The sequence below is a fragment of the Equus caballus genome, chromosome 3 (assembly GCF_041296265.1).
Source record: "Equus caballus isolate H_3958 breed thoroughbred chromosome 3, TB-T2T, whole genome shotgun sequence".
NCBI lineage: Eukaryota > Metazoa > Chordata > Mammalia > Perissodactyla > Equidae > Equus > Equus caballus.
The window spans coordinates 24,183,234-24,198,350 of record NC_091686.1 but is presented as its reverse complement, the minus strand read 5'-3'; the positions used below and the strand labels follow the sequence as shown (position 1 = coordinate 24,198,350).

At 60.5% G+C, this 15,117-nt stretch overlaps 1 protein-coding gene across 5 annotated transcripts in view; it reads left to right on the top strand.

Annotated features, from left to right (window-relative positions):
• The first annotated feature begins 474 nt into the window (after positions 1-474).
• BCAR1 (BCAR1 scaffold protein, Cas family member) overlaps positions 475-15,117 on the top strand; it is a 39,954-nt gene continuing 25,311 nt past the window's right edge. The window contains exons 1-2 of one of the 5 annotated variants that reach the window (XM_023637340.2): positions 475-678; positions 2,618-2,731. Coding sequence is in view for 3 of the 5 variants with exons in the window: in XM_014738367.3 (XP_014593853.1) it covers positions 667-678 (12 nt within the window). In the remaining 2 variants the exon portion in view is untranslated. Of the gene's footprint in view, positions 679-2,617; positions 2,732-13,412; positions 13,631-13,802; positions 14,122-15,117 lie in introns of those variants that run through there. The other 4 variants (XM_014738367.3, XM_005608435.4, XM_023637341.2 and 1 more) reach the window with 4 other exon arrangements.

Sequence of the window (15,117 nt, the reverse complement as noted above, 5' to 3'; positions counted from 1 at the left end):
TGTCAGGGTGACCTGACAACGAGCCAGGCTGTTCCGGGGGAATCGGGAGCTCCCCGTCCCTGGGGGAGGGGCAGTGGGGAGCGCAGAGTAGGCAGAGGAGCCCTGGGCAGGGCCGCGTGTGGGGTACCTGGGGTCTCTGGCTTTTCAGCGGGGGCAGTGGGAAGGGTTCCTAGGAGCCCTGCTTGACTGACCTGCAATCGCCTTCAGAAGAGAGGCTGGGAGCCCGGCAAGGACCACATGGCAGGCGCCCAGCACCCTGGGCTGGACAAAGTCGGGGGTGGAGGTTCTGGTCTCCAGAACCGGGTGGGCGAACAGGAGATGGTGCGACTCGAGGTGGCCCTTGAAGGATGGGTAACGGGTGGAGACCGAGCCACCTCGCCGCCTCGCCGCGTTGGGCCGACAGAAAAATGCCGGGGTCCAGGGTCCTCGCCTTTAACGCGGCCCCCCGGCGGAGGAGACAGGAGGGGGAGGGGCGGTGCGGGGCGGCGCATGCGCCGCGCGGGCTGGAGCCGCCGGACTGTCCGGCCAGCGGGAGCGCGCAGCAGCCGGCGGGGACCCCCCCGAGAGCGCTGGACCCCGCGCCGGGGGCTCTGAGCTGTGCGGCAGACCGGAGCCCCCAGCCTGCTGGCGCCGCTGCCCGCCAGGGCACTGGGAGCGGCGGCCAAGATGTCCGTGCCGGTGAGTATCGACCGCCGGCCGGGACCCGGGGTCTGCTGCCCCGGCCGGGCCTGCGACCTCGTGCCGCCCGCTGCAGGCCTAATGCCCCAGGGGCTCCCGGGCTGGGAGGCGCCCCACCTGGGCCATCTCGGGCCGGGGATGGGGGCCGATGGGGGCGTCTCCCCCAAGCCGGCCTCTCTGCCCCTGCCTTTCTTTTCATCCTCGCCCTAGAGAGCCGGGTCGGGCTGTGGTCCGTGCTGTTCTCTCGGGGAGCCCCCCAGGAAGGCTGACTTGGCAAGGTCTTTGTTGGCCCTCGGGAAACCCTTGGGACAGCTGGCCCAGGCAGGAGTCAGTGCTGTCCCTCAGGACCCTCTCTCCCACCAGGATGGCCAGGCCTGGTGGGGAGGGGTCTGTGCTGCTCCCTGAAACCCCCTCTCCAGGACGGCTAGGCTGGGTGAGGGAGGGAGGTGGGTGCTGTCACCCAGGAAACCTTACGTGAGGTAGCTGTCCTCCTGTACTCCAAGGATCCCACCAAGATAGCTGGCCCTGGGCCAGTCTGTACCTCTCCCCAGACACCCCTACCCCAGGACAGCTTGGCCAAGTGGGGATCTGTGCCTGTCCCCCAGAACAGCTGATGCACTCACTTTCCCGAGAAGTTTTCCTCGGCCGCTGGATGCCCAGGGTGCAGGGCCCTGGCACCTCCCTCCCTCCTAGCCAGGGGCCTTCTCTTGCCTGACACCCCCTCTGCCTGGCCCAGCAGGCAGGCTTGGGCAGCCCCCAGGCCTGGCTCCACACTTAGACCACAATCTGGAGGCATCTGGGCCCCACCATCTGAGGGTGGCAAGTGATCCTGGCTACCTGCTGTCAGGAGGCCTCAGGTGCAGGCCCCAACCCGCTTTACAGATGGACAGACTGAGGTGGGGGCTGGCACCCTGCATCCTGCTTGGAAGGAGTGCCCTCTGCAGGCTGGAAAGCTGTGGTCTCCAGCCATTGTTTCTCTGCTGAGTTAGGGGCTTTTCCCTCTGACAGGAAGGGGCAATGGGCCAGAAGCCTGTCTGCCTGGTCTTGCTTCTGGGACTGCTCCTCACCTGGGGAATCCGGTCCTTACATTGAAGCAGACAGTTGGGGCTTCCTGGCAGGGCAAGTGGCCTCTTAATTAACCACCATAGAGTGTGGGGAGATTACTGGAGGAGAGATGCTGTGTAAGTGCAAAGCATTGTTATTACGGAATTAAAGATCCCCGCTCCTGCCCGCCTCCAGAAGCGGTAATGCCGAGTTACAGATGAAGAAATTAGGGCTTCCAGGCTGTGCCGATGTGACCCCCGCCCCCCCATCTGTTCTGGTTCAGAGCATAATTGTCTCATCTTTAGAAAGAAAGAAAGAAAACAGAAAATGCCCGTCAAGCCCTTTTTCTCTCCTGCTCTGCTTTCCTGTAAAACTCTGGATCTTTTTTGGCCCAGGGACCTGCCCTGACCCTGTGGGCACTGACCGGAGGTATGCGGTGGACCACCTGGGCCTGCTTGAGGTCCTGTGTCTCCAGGGCAGTAGGGAACAGGGAATGTGACTCAGGTCACATCAGAGCCTGGACAGACCTCAGTTGGGGAGGTCAGCTGTTGATTTGGCTTGGTTGTCCCCAGTCACAGCAGAGATCTGGACATGGAGTCTGAGATGGCACCCAGACCCCTTGGCTTACAGGACTTTGGGCAGCCTTCCTGGGCTCTGCGCCTCAGTAGCCCCATCTGTAACAAGAGAGGAATGGCAGGCGTACCAGGGACTGGGTGTGACTTGGACAGACAGGCACTGCTGTGGAGACCTGCAGCTGAGGTCTGCTCAGTCTGTCCACACCATTGCCAGCTCCAAGTCACTTCCCACCCTCTCTCCTGCAGCCACAGCCCCCGGGGATTCTGCACAGGATCAGCGGGGTTCTCACCCTCTGTCCCCTATGTGGTTGGGCTTTCAGATCACCCTAACTCTCCCCTGAGACCTTGGGCAGCGTGTGAGCTTGCGGGGCTGGGAGGAGAAGTTCATTTCTGGAGCAGCCGTGAAATGTTCAGAAAATTGCTTTCATGTGCTGGTGAGTCGTGAGGCCCCTTGGAGGCTTCCAGGCCGAGCCGCCTGCTCTTGGAACCCAGAATGGTGACTGCCCATGTGGTGCTCACGGACGCATTTGGGTTTTAAGCACACCCATTCATTTGGACAGTCTTTTCCTGGATGGGGCTGACGCAGGCACTTTGGCCCATGGAAATTACAAGATGCTTCAGAATGGAATGGGAGGTGATGGTGGGGAGAGAAGACATTGGGACAGGCTAGGTTGACCCAGGACTGACTTCCCGAGTGTCAGAGCAGGGGGACCCTCCAGAGATCAGGGGTCTGGGGCCCAGAGAGGGGAAGGCACACAGGGTCCTCCTGACTCCCTGCTCAGTGCTCCTTCCTCTACCCTGAGCTGAGGGCAGTGCTCACACAGCACCTGGAGATGCACTTCCTGGCTGTTCTCTGACATCTGCCTTCCTCTTGGGCATGACCATCTGGCGCCCCAGGCCTGTCTCTTCCCTCTGGGCAGGCAGGAAGTGTTTGAAAGGAAAATGGCTGTGCCACCCACCTCCAACCCCTGGTGGGCATTGGCGTGATCAGTGTTTAGGAGTGACAGGATGCTGGCTGCCCCTGGCACTGTCAGGCGAGAGGTCAGCTTCCAGCTTGTAGAGAAGTTCCTTGCTGCCTGTTCCTGCCTCTTGTTTCCTGTCTGTGAAATGGGCACAGTCATTCTAGCCCCCTCCTCTGCTGCTCCTTTATTGAATGAGGGACAGGTCCTTTCAAGGAGTGGAGGATGTGTGTGGAGTGCGTCCTGTGTGCCAGGCGCTGGGCTCAGGGCCTCACAGGCTCAGGGAGGACCTGTGTCTTGCCAGGGTCGCATGGCCACCGAGAGATGGAGCCAGGGTGGGAATGAAGTCTGGCAGGATCCAAAGCCAGAAAGTGAGCATCATCCTGCGTGGCCTCTCTAATTGTGGGGGCTGCGGCCTGTGGAGCTGTCCCCAGAGGCGAAGGCTGCTGAGAGACTGACCCTCTGCTTGTGGCTTTCCAAGCATGAGTTTGTGTAACCCCTTCAGCACCTCTGAGAGATGAGGCAGTGGGAGCGCAGAGAGGCCAGGCAGCTTGCCCAGAGCTGTGTGGCAGGGTGGTCTAGCCCTGCGCCATCCCAGCAGTGGTCGATGGAGATCAGTGGGCCAGGCGTGGCACCTGATTGAACACCCACCAGCAATCCCAGGGCCCCCCTTGTGCCTGGCTCTGTGCCAACCTCCTGTGCTAGGAGAGCTGGGCAGGGAGCTGCAAGGCACTGCCCTGGGCTCACTGCTGGCAGCTGGGGCCTAGTAGAACGGGCTCAAGAGAGGACAGTGGGAAGAGGCCGTGTCCAAGTCCAAAGTCCTCAGTTCAGTCCCCAAAGCACCCGGCACACCCCTCCTGCCACATCCCCTCCTCCTACCAGGCCTTGGCCCTGCCTGGCCCTCCCTCTGCAGGAAGTGACCTCCAGTCACTCCTGCTCACCCTCGAGTGTCAGGCAGAGGGCCCTGCCCCGGGAAGCCTCTGGGAGCCCCCTCTGTGACTGTGCGTTCATTGTTGGGGTCTTTGGTTGCTGGCAGCTCCTCTCCAGATGGCAGGCGTCCTCAGGGTAACCTGGGCTCGCTTGGCTCCTCTCTCTCTGCCATGTTGTCCCAGCTCGCCCTGGCCGCCTGCTGAGGAGGCCGCCCCGGGAGTCCTGAGGAGCCCCTGCAGACCCGTGGCTGTGTCCCTGTGCAGAGAGCATGGCGTCTCAGCTTATGTCCTGGGAGCCTGGTTGGGGGCTGAGTGGGGTTCCCAGAGAGGCTGCATTGGGGTGGGAAGCATGTTTGGTGTGTCCAGGACAGGGGCTCTAGAATGCAGGGTGCTGGCTCCTCTCTACCTCGGTGAGTTACTAAACCTCTCTGAGCCTGTTTCCTTGTCTGTATTAGGGGAATGTTAACAGTACTGAGCTCTTGAGGTTTTGTGAGAACTTGGCAAGGGTACAGAAATCTCTTAGTAAGGTAAGAAATCATAGCAGCCACTGTTGTCGAGGTTGTTATCTTTATCCTGCCCTGCCTGGCTGGTGCAGTGGCCAAGACCCACTCCTGGCTCCTGCACAAGCAGCTTGGGGAGGGGTGGTTAGCCCCCTGCCCCTGTAATTCTCCATGGCCTGCCCAGTCTGCTCCAGAGGCCCTTTCTTTATGGTTGATGTGGCTCCCGCCGAGGCCTGACTGGTAGGATGACCAGCCCCTCCCTGCCCTGGCCTGCCTGCAGGACCCGTGCCCCTCAGCCTTGGACGGGCAGGTACTTGTCCTCACCCCACCAACAGAGTGACCTCTAGGGGGGCCACCAGCTGGCCCCCTGTGCCCCAGCCCAGGTGGACACTCTGCTCGGAGTGCCCCCAGGAGTGGGTACAGAGTTTCAGGCAGTGGAAGCCACTGAGGCAGTGTAGGCCTGTCCTCAGGTGTGGTCTGCAGCAGCCTGGTCAGCAGAGGACAGGCAGGGCCCTCAGCGGAAGGAGAGAACCCCCGAGGTGGGTCCTGGCACCTTAAGGGAGGGGACTCATGCCTGCGCGTGAGGCAGGTGGGCCACAAGGCTGTGAGGGTAGCACCCGCTGAGCCCCTCTTCCCACCGCAGGGCATGAGGCTCCCTATGGTCAGCTGCACCTGCCCTGCTGTCTCCTTCCCTCTCTGTGCGCATCTTTGCCTCCCCAGCCTTTGACTTGGCTTCAGCACAGCTGCTTGCTTTGACTGCATCCTAGTCAATCTCCATTGTTTCTTTGGCTTCCTTCTAGTCGCTGTTTGCTGGGCCATTGTCTCCCTCTCTTCAAGAAAAAGGAGCTGGGGACAGGTTGGGGACCTTGGTAGAGGTGACAGTGGCTGCCCGCTGTGGCGGGAGAGAGGGTCACGAGTATCAGCTCTCAAGTTAAATCCCTTCTCTGAGGGGGATTAGGGGCCGAGGGGGCTTTTCACTAATTTTAATTTATTCTTTAAACCCCACCAAGTTCCAAGAAGGACTGGAAGCAGATTATAGTGAAAGACACAAATAGGCTAGGATGGTCAAAAGAGCCAGAATTGTGCAATGTGTGCGGAAGGTAGGCATACAAGTTTAACTTTAAGCAAAAAGGGTGACACGGTGGGTTTAGGATTACAATACCTATTTTTGGTATTCCTAATGCCATGTATTTTTTTTTTTGTCTGTACTTTATTTTTTCCAGTTGAGACTTTTATTGAGGTGGATTTTACAGATGGTGAAATGGACAGATGTTAGGTGTACAGGTGGGTGAGTTTTGACTAGTGTAGACCCCATGTAACCATCAATCAAATCAAGATAACGAATGTGTCCATCGTCTCAGAAAGTTTGTCAGTGCCCCTTACAGTCAGGGGTTCCTCAGCCCCGATAAGGTGGCCCACATTCTGATTTCTCTTGTCATGGCTTCGTTTCGCCTGTTCTTGACCTTTGCATACTGGAAGCGTATATAGTAGGTACTGTTGGAGGTCTGGCTTCTTTCATTCAGCACAGTGGGTTTGAGATTTTCTTCTACGTGTCGTGTATCAATAGTTCTCCCTTTGTGGCCGTGCTGAGTCGTGTTCCATTTATGAATATGAATGTACGTGCTTATCCATCCTCCTGCTGATGGGTACCTGTCTCTAGTTTTTGTGTGCTGTGTATTTTTAAGTACTGAAACGCTGGCATTGGTGGTGTAATACCCTATTTCAGTGTTTATAACACCTCATCTCCCATCATGTGTGCCTTGAGGCATGCCCAGAGAGTGGTCTGTCCCCCAAATGCTGGACCCCCACCCAAAGTTACATGCTTGTTCAGAAAGCGTGTGACCACACACCTGCCTGTTCACAGCCCTGCCCAGCTGTCTAGGGTGTGAATTCCCTCTTCCTGGGTTGGTGACGAGGTGAAGCGTCTTAGGGTTTTGAGTCACCTGTGTTTCCCTCCACACCCCTGACCACTCTAGAGCTCCTGGTGGGGAGAGGCTGCTAGGCGAACAGGAGGTAGAAGAGCGTGGAGCCTGTCCTGGGAGCTGGCTGCATCCCTCCACCCTCCGGGCTCCAGACAGATCCCTGGCCTCCCCCTCTTTGCCCCGCCCCCCGCCACTGCCAAGACACCCCACCTCGCAGACGCTCCTTGCTGCGTCCCCATCAACTTTGGGAGCCCTCAGCCCCACAGACACCTCATCACTCAAGAAGCTGAGGTGGGTGTGGGGGGTTGCTTGAGAGCCACCCCCTGTGTCCCTAACACCTCTGTCCTCCCTCTTCACGCTGAGGTTGTTGGCAGTTACTGTTATTTTTTTCTTCCTAACGAGCCTTAGCAAAAGATTCACATATCTGCTCAAATGCCACCTCCTCAGAGAGGACCCCCCCAGGCACCTTGTATAAAATAGCCCCTCGCCGTCACTCTGCCATCTGCTTTATTCTCCTTCAGAGCCTGTGTCACCACAGATGTTCCCATGTTTGTCTGTTTGTGGCCTCCCCCCGGCACACACCCTGGAGTGTGAGTTCCCCAGGACATGGACACATTCTCACAGCAATGTCCTAGTACAGCGCCCAGCTGCTGCTCAGTGGGAGGGGCCGAAGGACTCACTGTAATGAGTACAGCGGTAGACCCCAGAGCCAGCCACTCCCCAGCCCTCACGGCCGGCCAGCATTGGCTAGTGGATCTGGAGGCACCAGAGATTCATGGAAAGATTTTGCCCCAGAATCTCGGGAGGTTTTATTCCTCTTGTGATTCAGGGGCTCCGAAGCTCAGGGCACCTGAGCAGGGGCTGGGAGAGCAGAGAGGGCTGAGTGGAGGCCACTCATGCAGGGGTGCAGGCCCAAGGGAGTGCCCTAGTGCCTGGCACGTGAGGCTGGTGTGTGCCAGGGAGGTGCTCCATGCAGCCTTTTTTTTCTTGTGGGGGTGGTGAGGAAGATTGGCCCTGAGCTAACATCTGTGCCAATCTCCCTCTATTTTATGTGGGATGCCACCATAGCATGGCTCGAGCAGTGCTAGGTCCACACCCAGGATACGAACCTGCAAACCCCAGGCCACTGAAGCAGAGCAGGCGAACTTAACCATTATACCACTGGGCCAGCCCTTCCAGGCAGCCTTAATGTGCCTACAGTCTCACAGCCTGGGGGTGAGGGTGAGCAGGGCTGCTGCTGGCAGTTACGCTTAAGAAATGTACCACCCGCTTAACAAACATGGCTCTGAAAGGTACAGTGATGGGCTGAGGGTCCCATGCCAGCTGGAATCATTAACAGTCTCTGCTCCTGTCCTTGTAGGTTAAACCTGGGTGAAGACTTGAGCCTGGGTCCCCAGGGGCAAATGGAGCCTTTCTTTGTAGGCTGGAACAGGCTCCTGTGGGATGCCCCACAGTGTGGTCCAAGGAGGCAGAAAAAGCAGCCCTTTCCCAGTGACTGTGGGGTCTGCCTTTTCTGTATTCTCTCCTTCCTGTACTCTCACTGCACTGCTCCCAGAGCCCCCAAGGTCCCCTTCTGTGACCCCACTGGCCCCCTGGCCTGCTGACCCCAGCTGAGTGGCTGGGCAACTCTTCTGCCCCTCTGTGGGTTTCTGTGGGTGTGGGCACCTGTGCTCCTGTGGAAGGAGGCCTGAGGGGGCAGCAGATGGCATGTGAAGTCGCCCCCCTCCAGCTGCCCTGATATGCTGGGGCTGGTTGCCATGGGGAGAGGTGAGCACAGATGGCTGGCTGGGGCGGGTCTTGACCACACCCTTGTCCCTGCCTGCCCAGGCTGTGAGCCTGAGCTGCCCTGCCACCAGCAGCTATGCTTTCTCTCTGGGGACAGGAACATGTCCTGTGCCCCTCCTTCCCCCTCCTCCCTCTCCCCCAGCTGGGACTGAGCCCCTTTCTTCCCCTTAACCCATTTCCTCTGCCAGCCGGATTCCTCCCCCAGGCAGTGTTGAGAGGCTGCTTTGGGGTGAGGATGCAGGGAGTGGTGTCCCAGTGCCAGCAGGGAGGGCAAAGTGCACCTAGGCTCCAGTCTTCTTATTACACAAATGGGAGGGCTTGGTTGTCAGTCCCACGTCTACCTGCCAGCACCCAGAGGGGTCCCCTGCTGGGAGAGGGGTGGTTTTCAGAGAGAGATGGGGAGGTGGAAGAGGGGGATGCAGAAGAGAAAAGGGGGGCTCAGGCTACTGGGGTCAGCACCCTGGGGTGGGGTGAAGAGCCCCTAGGAAGTGCTGGGGCCCAAGGGCCCAGCTAGGCTCACCCCCACTCCAGCCTCATACCTGCTGTGAACAGAGCTGCTCTGAAGCAGGCGCCTCCCTGCAGGTGCTTCTGCTGCTTTTTAATTTTCAAATTAGAAAAGCCATTAAAAGAATTAGGAGAGTGTGCTGCTCTGGTCCTTGACAGAGCTAGAGGGAGGAGGGGAGGCTGCGGGAAGGTGGGGGGCACTGGATGTGCTGGGATCCAGGCCTGAATCTGGGGAGTTGGTCCCCTCTGCCCACACACCCTCCCTTATCCCTCGGCTATGTCCCTGCACCTGGTGGCTCGGTGCCCACACCTGTGGCCCTGGTCCTGCCCTTGCACCCAGGTCTCCTGGGGGGACGTTGAAGGGATGGCAGGTTCAGGACTGGAGCCTCCCTGCCCTGGAGGAGGTGACTGGGAGGGATTTGGCTCCAGGCTGTGTGGCCCGCCCACCTCCCCACAGTCAGAGTCACCACTGTAATGACGAAAGAACTGCCCCGCTGGTCACTCCACCTTCAGGGAGCAGGGGAGGATGGGAAAGCTCTTTATGGCTGACGGCTCCAAGACCTGCCCTAAGAGTACACACTCTACTCTGGGGTCACCTGAGTGCTTTTCCATGGGGACACGCCTCAGTAGCTGAGGGGTGGGTAGGTTATGGTTGTAGCTCTGCCAGTTCCTGGTGGTGTGATCCGGGCAAGGCATGCCCCTCTCTGAGCCTCTGGGTAGTGGTAGTTCTGCCCTGGTCCCCATGGCTGCAGTGAGAACTGACTGACATCAGGTGTGGGAGTGTCTGGCCTGTGTGTGACAGCGGTTCTTGATGCAGCCAGGCTCACCTCTTCCCCAGGCCATCCACACAGTCCCCACACCCTTGCCCAGGCGGGGTTGACTCCAGCTTGCAGGCGGGTTGGGTTTTAAGCTTGCCAGTGTGAGTGGCCAGCCCAGGGGGAAGGCGTCAACTCCTCATGGCCCTCCAGATACATCATTTCTTCCTGTCCCTGGGGCTGGCAGCACTCACCTCCGGCCTCAGGAAATCCTTTCCTGCTGCCGCTCCCAGCTCCCAGCTCCCAGACCGGCTGGCCATCAGCTGACACATCCAGCCATGCTCTTGTGCAGCTGGGAAAGCCAAGGCTTTAGGAGGGGGAAGGGGCTGCTTGCAGGCACACTGCGCAAGCCATTTTAGCCCGCTATTTTCACATTGTCATAAACACGTTCTTGCATGATTTTGGTCTTTGAAAGTGCCCTCTTAATAGCTGCACAATGCTTCTTTGAGAGGCTGTGGTTTGCCTAACCAGTCTCCTATAGCTGGGCATTTGGGTTATGCACCCCACTTTTGCTGTTGTAAATGCTGCAGTAGACATTGTTGGGCCTGAAGCGAGAATACTTTTTCGTGCAGTGGGTCTGACCTGAAGCATTAGGCTCAAAAAGCCCAGAGAGTGGGAGCCAGCTCCCAAGCTCTTCTTCCCACTTAGGGTCTGGGCTCAGCAGCAGCCTTCGCCCCACTGCACGCTGTATGGACACATGAGAACCAGTGTTCCCGGGCGCTGGGCCTGCCATGTTCCCTGCACAGACAGCTCCTCCAGGCCTGAGGGGAGGGGTTGGTGAATGCCCCTCCAGCCGGTGAGCTCATCCTCAGCCTGGCTGGAGTTGCCAGGCCGCTCCTGGGGGTGACTGACTGTGGTCTGGGAGAGTGCTGGCACCTTGGCAGCGCTCCTGCAGCTCCGTCCTGCAACTCCTTCTCCAGGCTCATCCTCTCCTTCCTATCTGCGCATTCCCCAGCACCCGTTTGGGGTTGAACCCCCACTCACACACTGAGGTTCTGGGCCCCAGTTCTGAACTCAGCTGTGTTTGCCTGTGCTTGGGTCTCAACTGCCTGTCCTTTGGTGTCTCTGGGTGTAGTAGGGTCTTTGGCTTTCCAAGCCTGGTACACCTGCCCTTGACTCCTTCCTGGCCTGTCCTGAAGGTGCACAGGGCAGTCTGGGTGGACTGTGGTCTGGCATCTCCACTGTCCCTTCCCTGGCCGCCTGCTCTGTCCCTTCTGTGGCTGGGAGTCTGTGGGATGGGGTGAGGGGCTGTAAACTGGTTCTCAACCTCTTCATCTGTAAAATGGGGCTAATCAGGAAGCCTGTTTTGCAGGATGGCTATGGTCATGAAATGAGCACAGGGTGCTGCTCCCTCAGCCTGCCCAGTGGGCACCCCTCCCACATCCACCCCCCCCCCACCGGGTGGCGTTCCTCTCCCCCTCCAACTACCCCCCCTTCCAGCACAGTGGGGCACAGATCCTGAGGCCTTGATTACAAAGCGGAAATGCCATTCTGGGAGGCACAGGCTTGGGGGGGAAGGGAGTTTAAGTGGAAAAGGAGCAAATTTTTGAAATGCCTTCTCCTGTGCTGGTTTCCCCTCCCCCGCCTACCCGCCCACACAAGCAGCACCGCCCCCAGGGCCCTTTAATCCAGCCCGGGAAACGGGAGGGTCTCCTGTTCCCTTGGTCCCAGCCAGCCGCCTCCTGTCTCCCAAGGCCAGCTAGGACGCAGCAGGGCCAGTCCGCTGAGGGCCAGGCCTTTTGTGTCCCCGCCCATGCCCGCAGAGACCTTCTGCCTAGAGCCTTGCCAGCAGGGCACTGCCTAGCCGTGAGGCCTGGTCCTCGCCCCTCCCCACAAGAGGGGAGACCCAAGGAAAACCTGAAGACTCCCCTGGCCCCCAGCACAGACAGGCCCCCAGCACAGACAGTCAGATAACTCATATATGTCCCAGCTGGTTTTGATCTTCTCCCTTGGAACCTGGGGTGCCAGCCAGGCTGAGGACAGGGTGAGGGTTTAGGAGGGCCAGGCCCACAGCTTCCTGCCTGACTCGGGCACAGCTGTTGGGAACACGCAGGAGGGGAGGCCCTAGGTGGTGTGTCACTGAGAGCTGGCTCCTGTGGTGAAGTGGGCTGTTTTGAGGGTGACAAGGGGGCCAGTCTTGGGGAGGGCATAGGGTGGCAGCTAGTTGTCCCATTCCTTCTTGGGGACTCTGAGTCACACTGTGTCCAAATCCCACTGCTCCTTACCCACCCCTGTGCTGTGAGCTCTGTCCAGTGGGTCCCCAGGATGCTTTGAAGAAATGCAGATGTCCCAGTGCCCCCATACCCAGTTTTTCTGGAGGGGTGGGATCCAGGAATCTGGTTTTTAACAAGCTCTCCAGGGGACCTATAACCAGCCAGACTTGGGCTGCCCTAGACTAGCCCCTTTGTTTTACAGATGCAAGAGGGCCTGCCCAAGGTGGCACACCTGGCCAGGGGCTGAGTCGGCTGAGCCCTGGGTGTCAGGTGTGTGTCAGGTGGAGGGGTCCACCTAGGGCTTGTATGTGTTTTATAGGCCATGCCTGAGGGTTCTCTGCTGGGCGAAGCTGGGTCTGCCCCACTGCTTCCCTGGCATTGCAAGCTGCCTCATGGTGTCCACACTCAGCAAGTGGCCCAGGATGCTGACTGTCTGAGGATCCCAGAGATAAGGCACCAAACTGTCCCATTCTGGAGCAGGTTCCATCCTGGATTTCCCTGCAAGGCTGACCCATGCTCAGGGACTCTAGCACACCCTGGTACTGCTGCGTGGGGTGACAGTCACTGACCTGCAACCTAGGGAGGGGGGACTCAGGAGAACTGTGGTGCTCTCCACTCAGTCTCTCTGTGGTGGTTCTTCCTTCCCCCTCCTTCCTGGCTGTCACCTCTCCCACCCATGTCTCCGAAACAGAGTTGTTGGGGAGTAGGCACAGGTGTTAGGCCTGGACAGGGCTGACGGAGGGATGAGGGCTGGGGTCAGAGCTCGTAGCGCAGAACCCAGACCGCAGCGGGTGCTTCAGAGAGGCTGGATTCAATTCAGTGAACCTGGGTGGCCTGGAGCCACGGGGCACATATCTGGTTGAACAGGATGAGCCCTGGCTTTGCACCCCCTGGGTTATGGAGACCAGCTGGAGTCCCCAGCCTCCCTGCCTTGAGCCTCCATTTCCCCGGGCTCTTATATGGTAGGCCGCACCGGAGTCGGTGCATTGGCCCTTATAATTAGCCTGCTGCTGGCTTGGGCATGCCCCTTGCCCTTTCCCTGTAGATTTACATTTGAGTCGCACGGCTGCTCACGCGCGGAATACCTGGGGGTTGGTGGGTAGGGAAGGCAGAAGTCAACTTGAGGCCGGGCCCTCTGAGGCGCTGGAGGAGTGCAATCCCTGCAGTCTTCCCAGAAGAGGGGGCGTTGGCTTAGGCCTTTGAGGAGGGGAGCATTCTCGCCCATGGTGGAGGGCGGGGACGTGCATTTGGAGAAAAGGAGATGTCCCGCGTACTAAGCTTGAAGCCTGGCATCAGGCTGGCGCATAGAGCCTGGCGCTGGGAGTGTCGGGGGCGGGGGCCGGGGGAGGGGGGGCGCGCGGTTCCAGTGGACCGCGCGTGCCCGTGCCTGTGCGCGCCCGCAGCGCCCGCGCCCCGGGCAGGCGGCTCATTTGCATGGGGAGCCGCAGCAGCCAATGGGCGCGCGGCCGGGCATGCCGGGAGCCGGGCTGGGCCGGGCGGACCGCGGCGGCGGGCGGAGCGCTGGGGGACCGGCTCCGGGTGGCGGTGGTGGCGGCAGTGGCAGGCGTGGTGGCTGAGGCCACCGGACCCGGACCGGGGTAGCTTCGGCACTCTCGGGGCCCTGAGAGCGCTCGGCGCGGGCAGCTGGGTGTGCGCCCCTGCGGGGAGCCGGGGTCCCCGGCCGGCCCGACACGATGAACTACCTGGTGAGTGTGACAGGCGCCGCCCGGGTCGGCTCGCGGCGGCCGGGGCGGGGTCCGCGAACCGGCTTCGAGGCGGCCGCCCTACTCGCCCCCGCGTCGGGCCCAGGCGGGAAAGAGTTAAGCGAGTGGCATTTCCTGCCGGACCTGCGGGTCCTGGGAACCGCTGGCCGCTGGCGCCTCCGCGGGGGCGCGACCGGGCCGGGGTCCGAGGTCCTGGAACCCGCCTCCCGCCCTGGCCCGGGCGTCCGGAGGCGAGGACTGCGGAGGATCCCAGAGCCTGCGCTCCCCGGGCTGGGTTGGAAGGGCCGGACTCAGGGGCCGCTGGCCGGCAGGAAAGTTCCTGGATCCGGGAAAGTTGCTGGCGGGAGGCCCGCTCTCCTCCTGCTGGCTGCCGTCTGCTGGGTGACCTTGGGCCTGCGAGCCCTGCCCCCTAGTCTCAGTTCCCTCGGCTACGAGGAGGGGTCCGCGGTCCCTGGACGGTGAACTTCCAGGAGGTCTGAACTTCCAGGAAGCGGGGTGGTGGTCCGTCCGTCGCTCCATCTGTGTGTTTTGGAGTGGGGGCTACCCCGCCCCCAGGCTAGGTGTTGAGGGCTGGGCTAGCAAGCGTGTGGCGTCCGTGGAGATGTCAGCGCGGCGGGAGCGCCAGTCCCCGGCCGGTTAATGATTCACCCCCCGCCCTCCCGCGCTGGATTCCAGGACCGGCGGCAGGCGCTTCTAGGCCTTTACCTTCCCCGGTTGCAAAAACGGCGGCAGGAGCCGGATTCTTCTGGCGGCGGGAGTCGAGGACCGCACAGCGCCTCCGGGGTCCCAGCCTCCGGCTCGCGCGCGGAGCCGGGGTAGGGGCGAGGCTGCCGCTCGAGTGTCCGCAGCCCGGGCTCCCTGCTCCACATTGCTGCTGCTGCGCGAGGCAGAGCCCCAGGCGGCGTTGGAGGGAGCCGGAGAAGCTGAGATTTGCTGAGGGCTGGGAGTGGTTGGGGAGCGTGGGCGGGTTGGAGCCTGAGGAGATGTTGGGGTTTCGGATCCCAGACTGAGGACAGCGGCCCCGTCTTGAGAACCCGGAGTTTCCTTTCCTGCACCCCTACCATGAGGAAGGGTTTAGGCTGGGAGGCACTCTCCGGGTTTGCTGTGGCTTCCTTGCTTCCTTGCAGATTTGAGCCTTGCGGGCGCGGAGATCTTCCTCATCCCCCTGGGCTGGGAGACACGCCCTCCCGTGCTCATTTCCTTTCCCGGATGGGGAGCTGACCGTGGGGTCGAGAGATGGCAGGGCTGACAGGCCTAGAAGAGCAGGTGTGTGCTGGGTGCTGGGAGGACCAGGAGCGGGACTCAGGTGCAGGTGGAACCTGCAGGTAAGAGAGGTCTGGGAGGAGCTGCTGGCATGCTTTCGTGACATTAGCACCCACTACCGCTTGCCTTGGGCGAGGAAGGAGCCCAGTGGGAGCTGAGTGGAGAAGGGCAGGGTAGCCCCAGGTTTTGCCAAGACAGTGACTCTC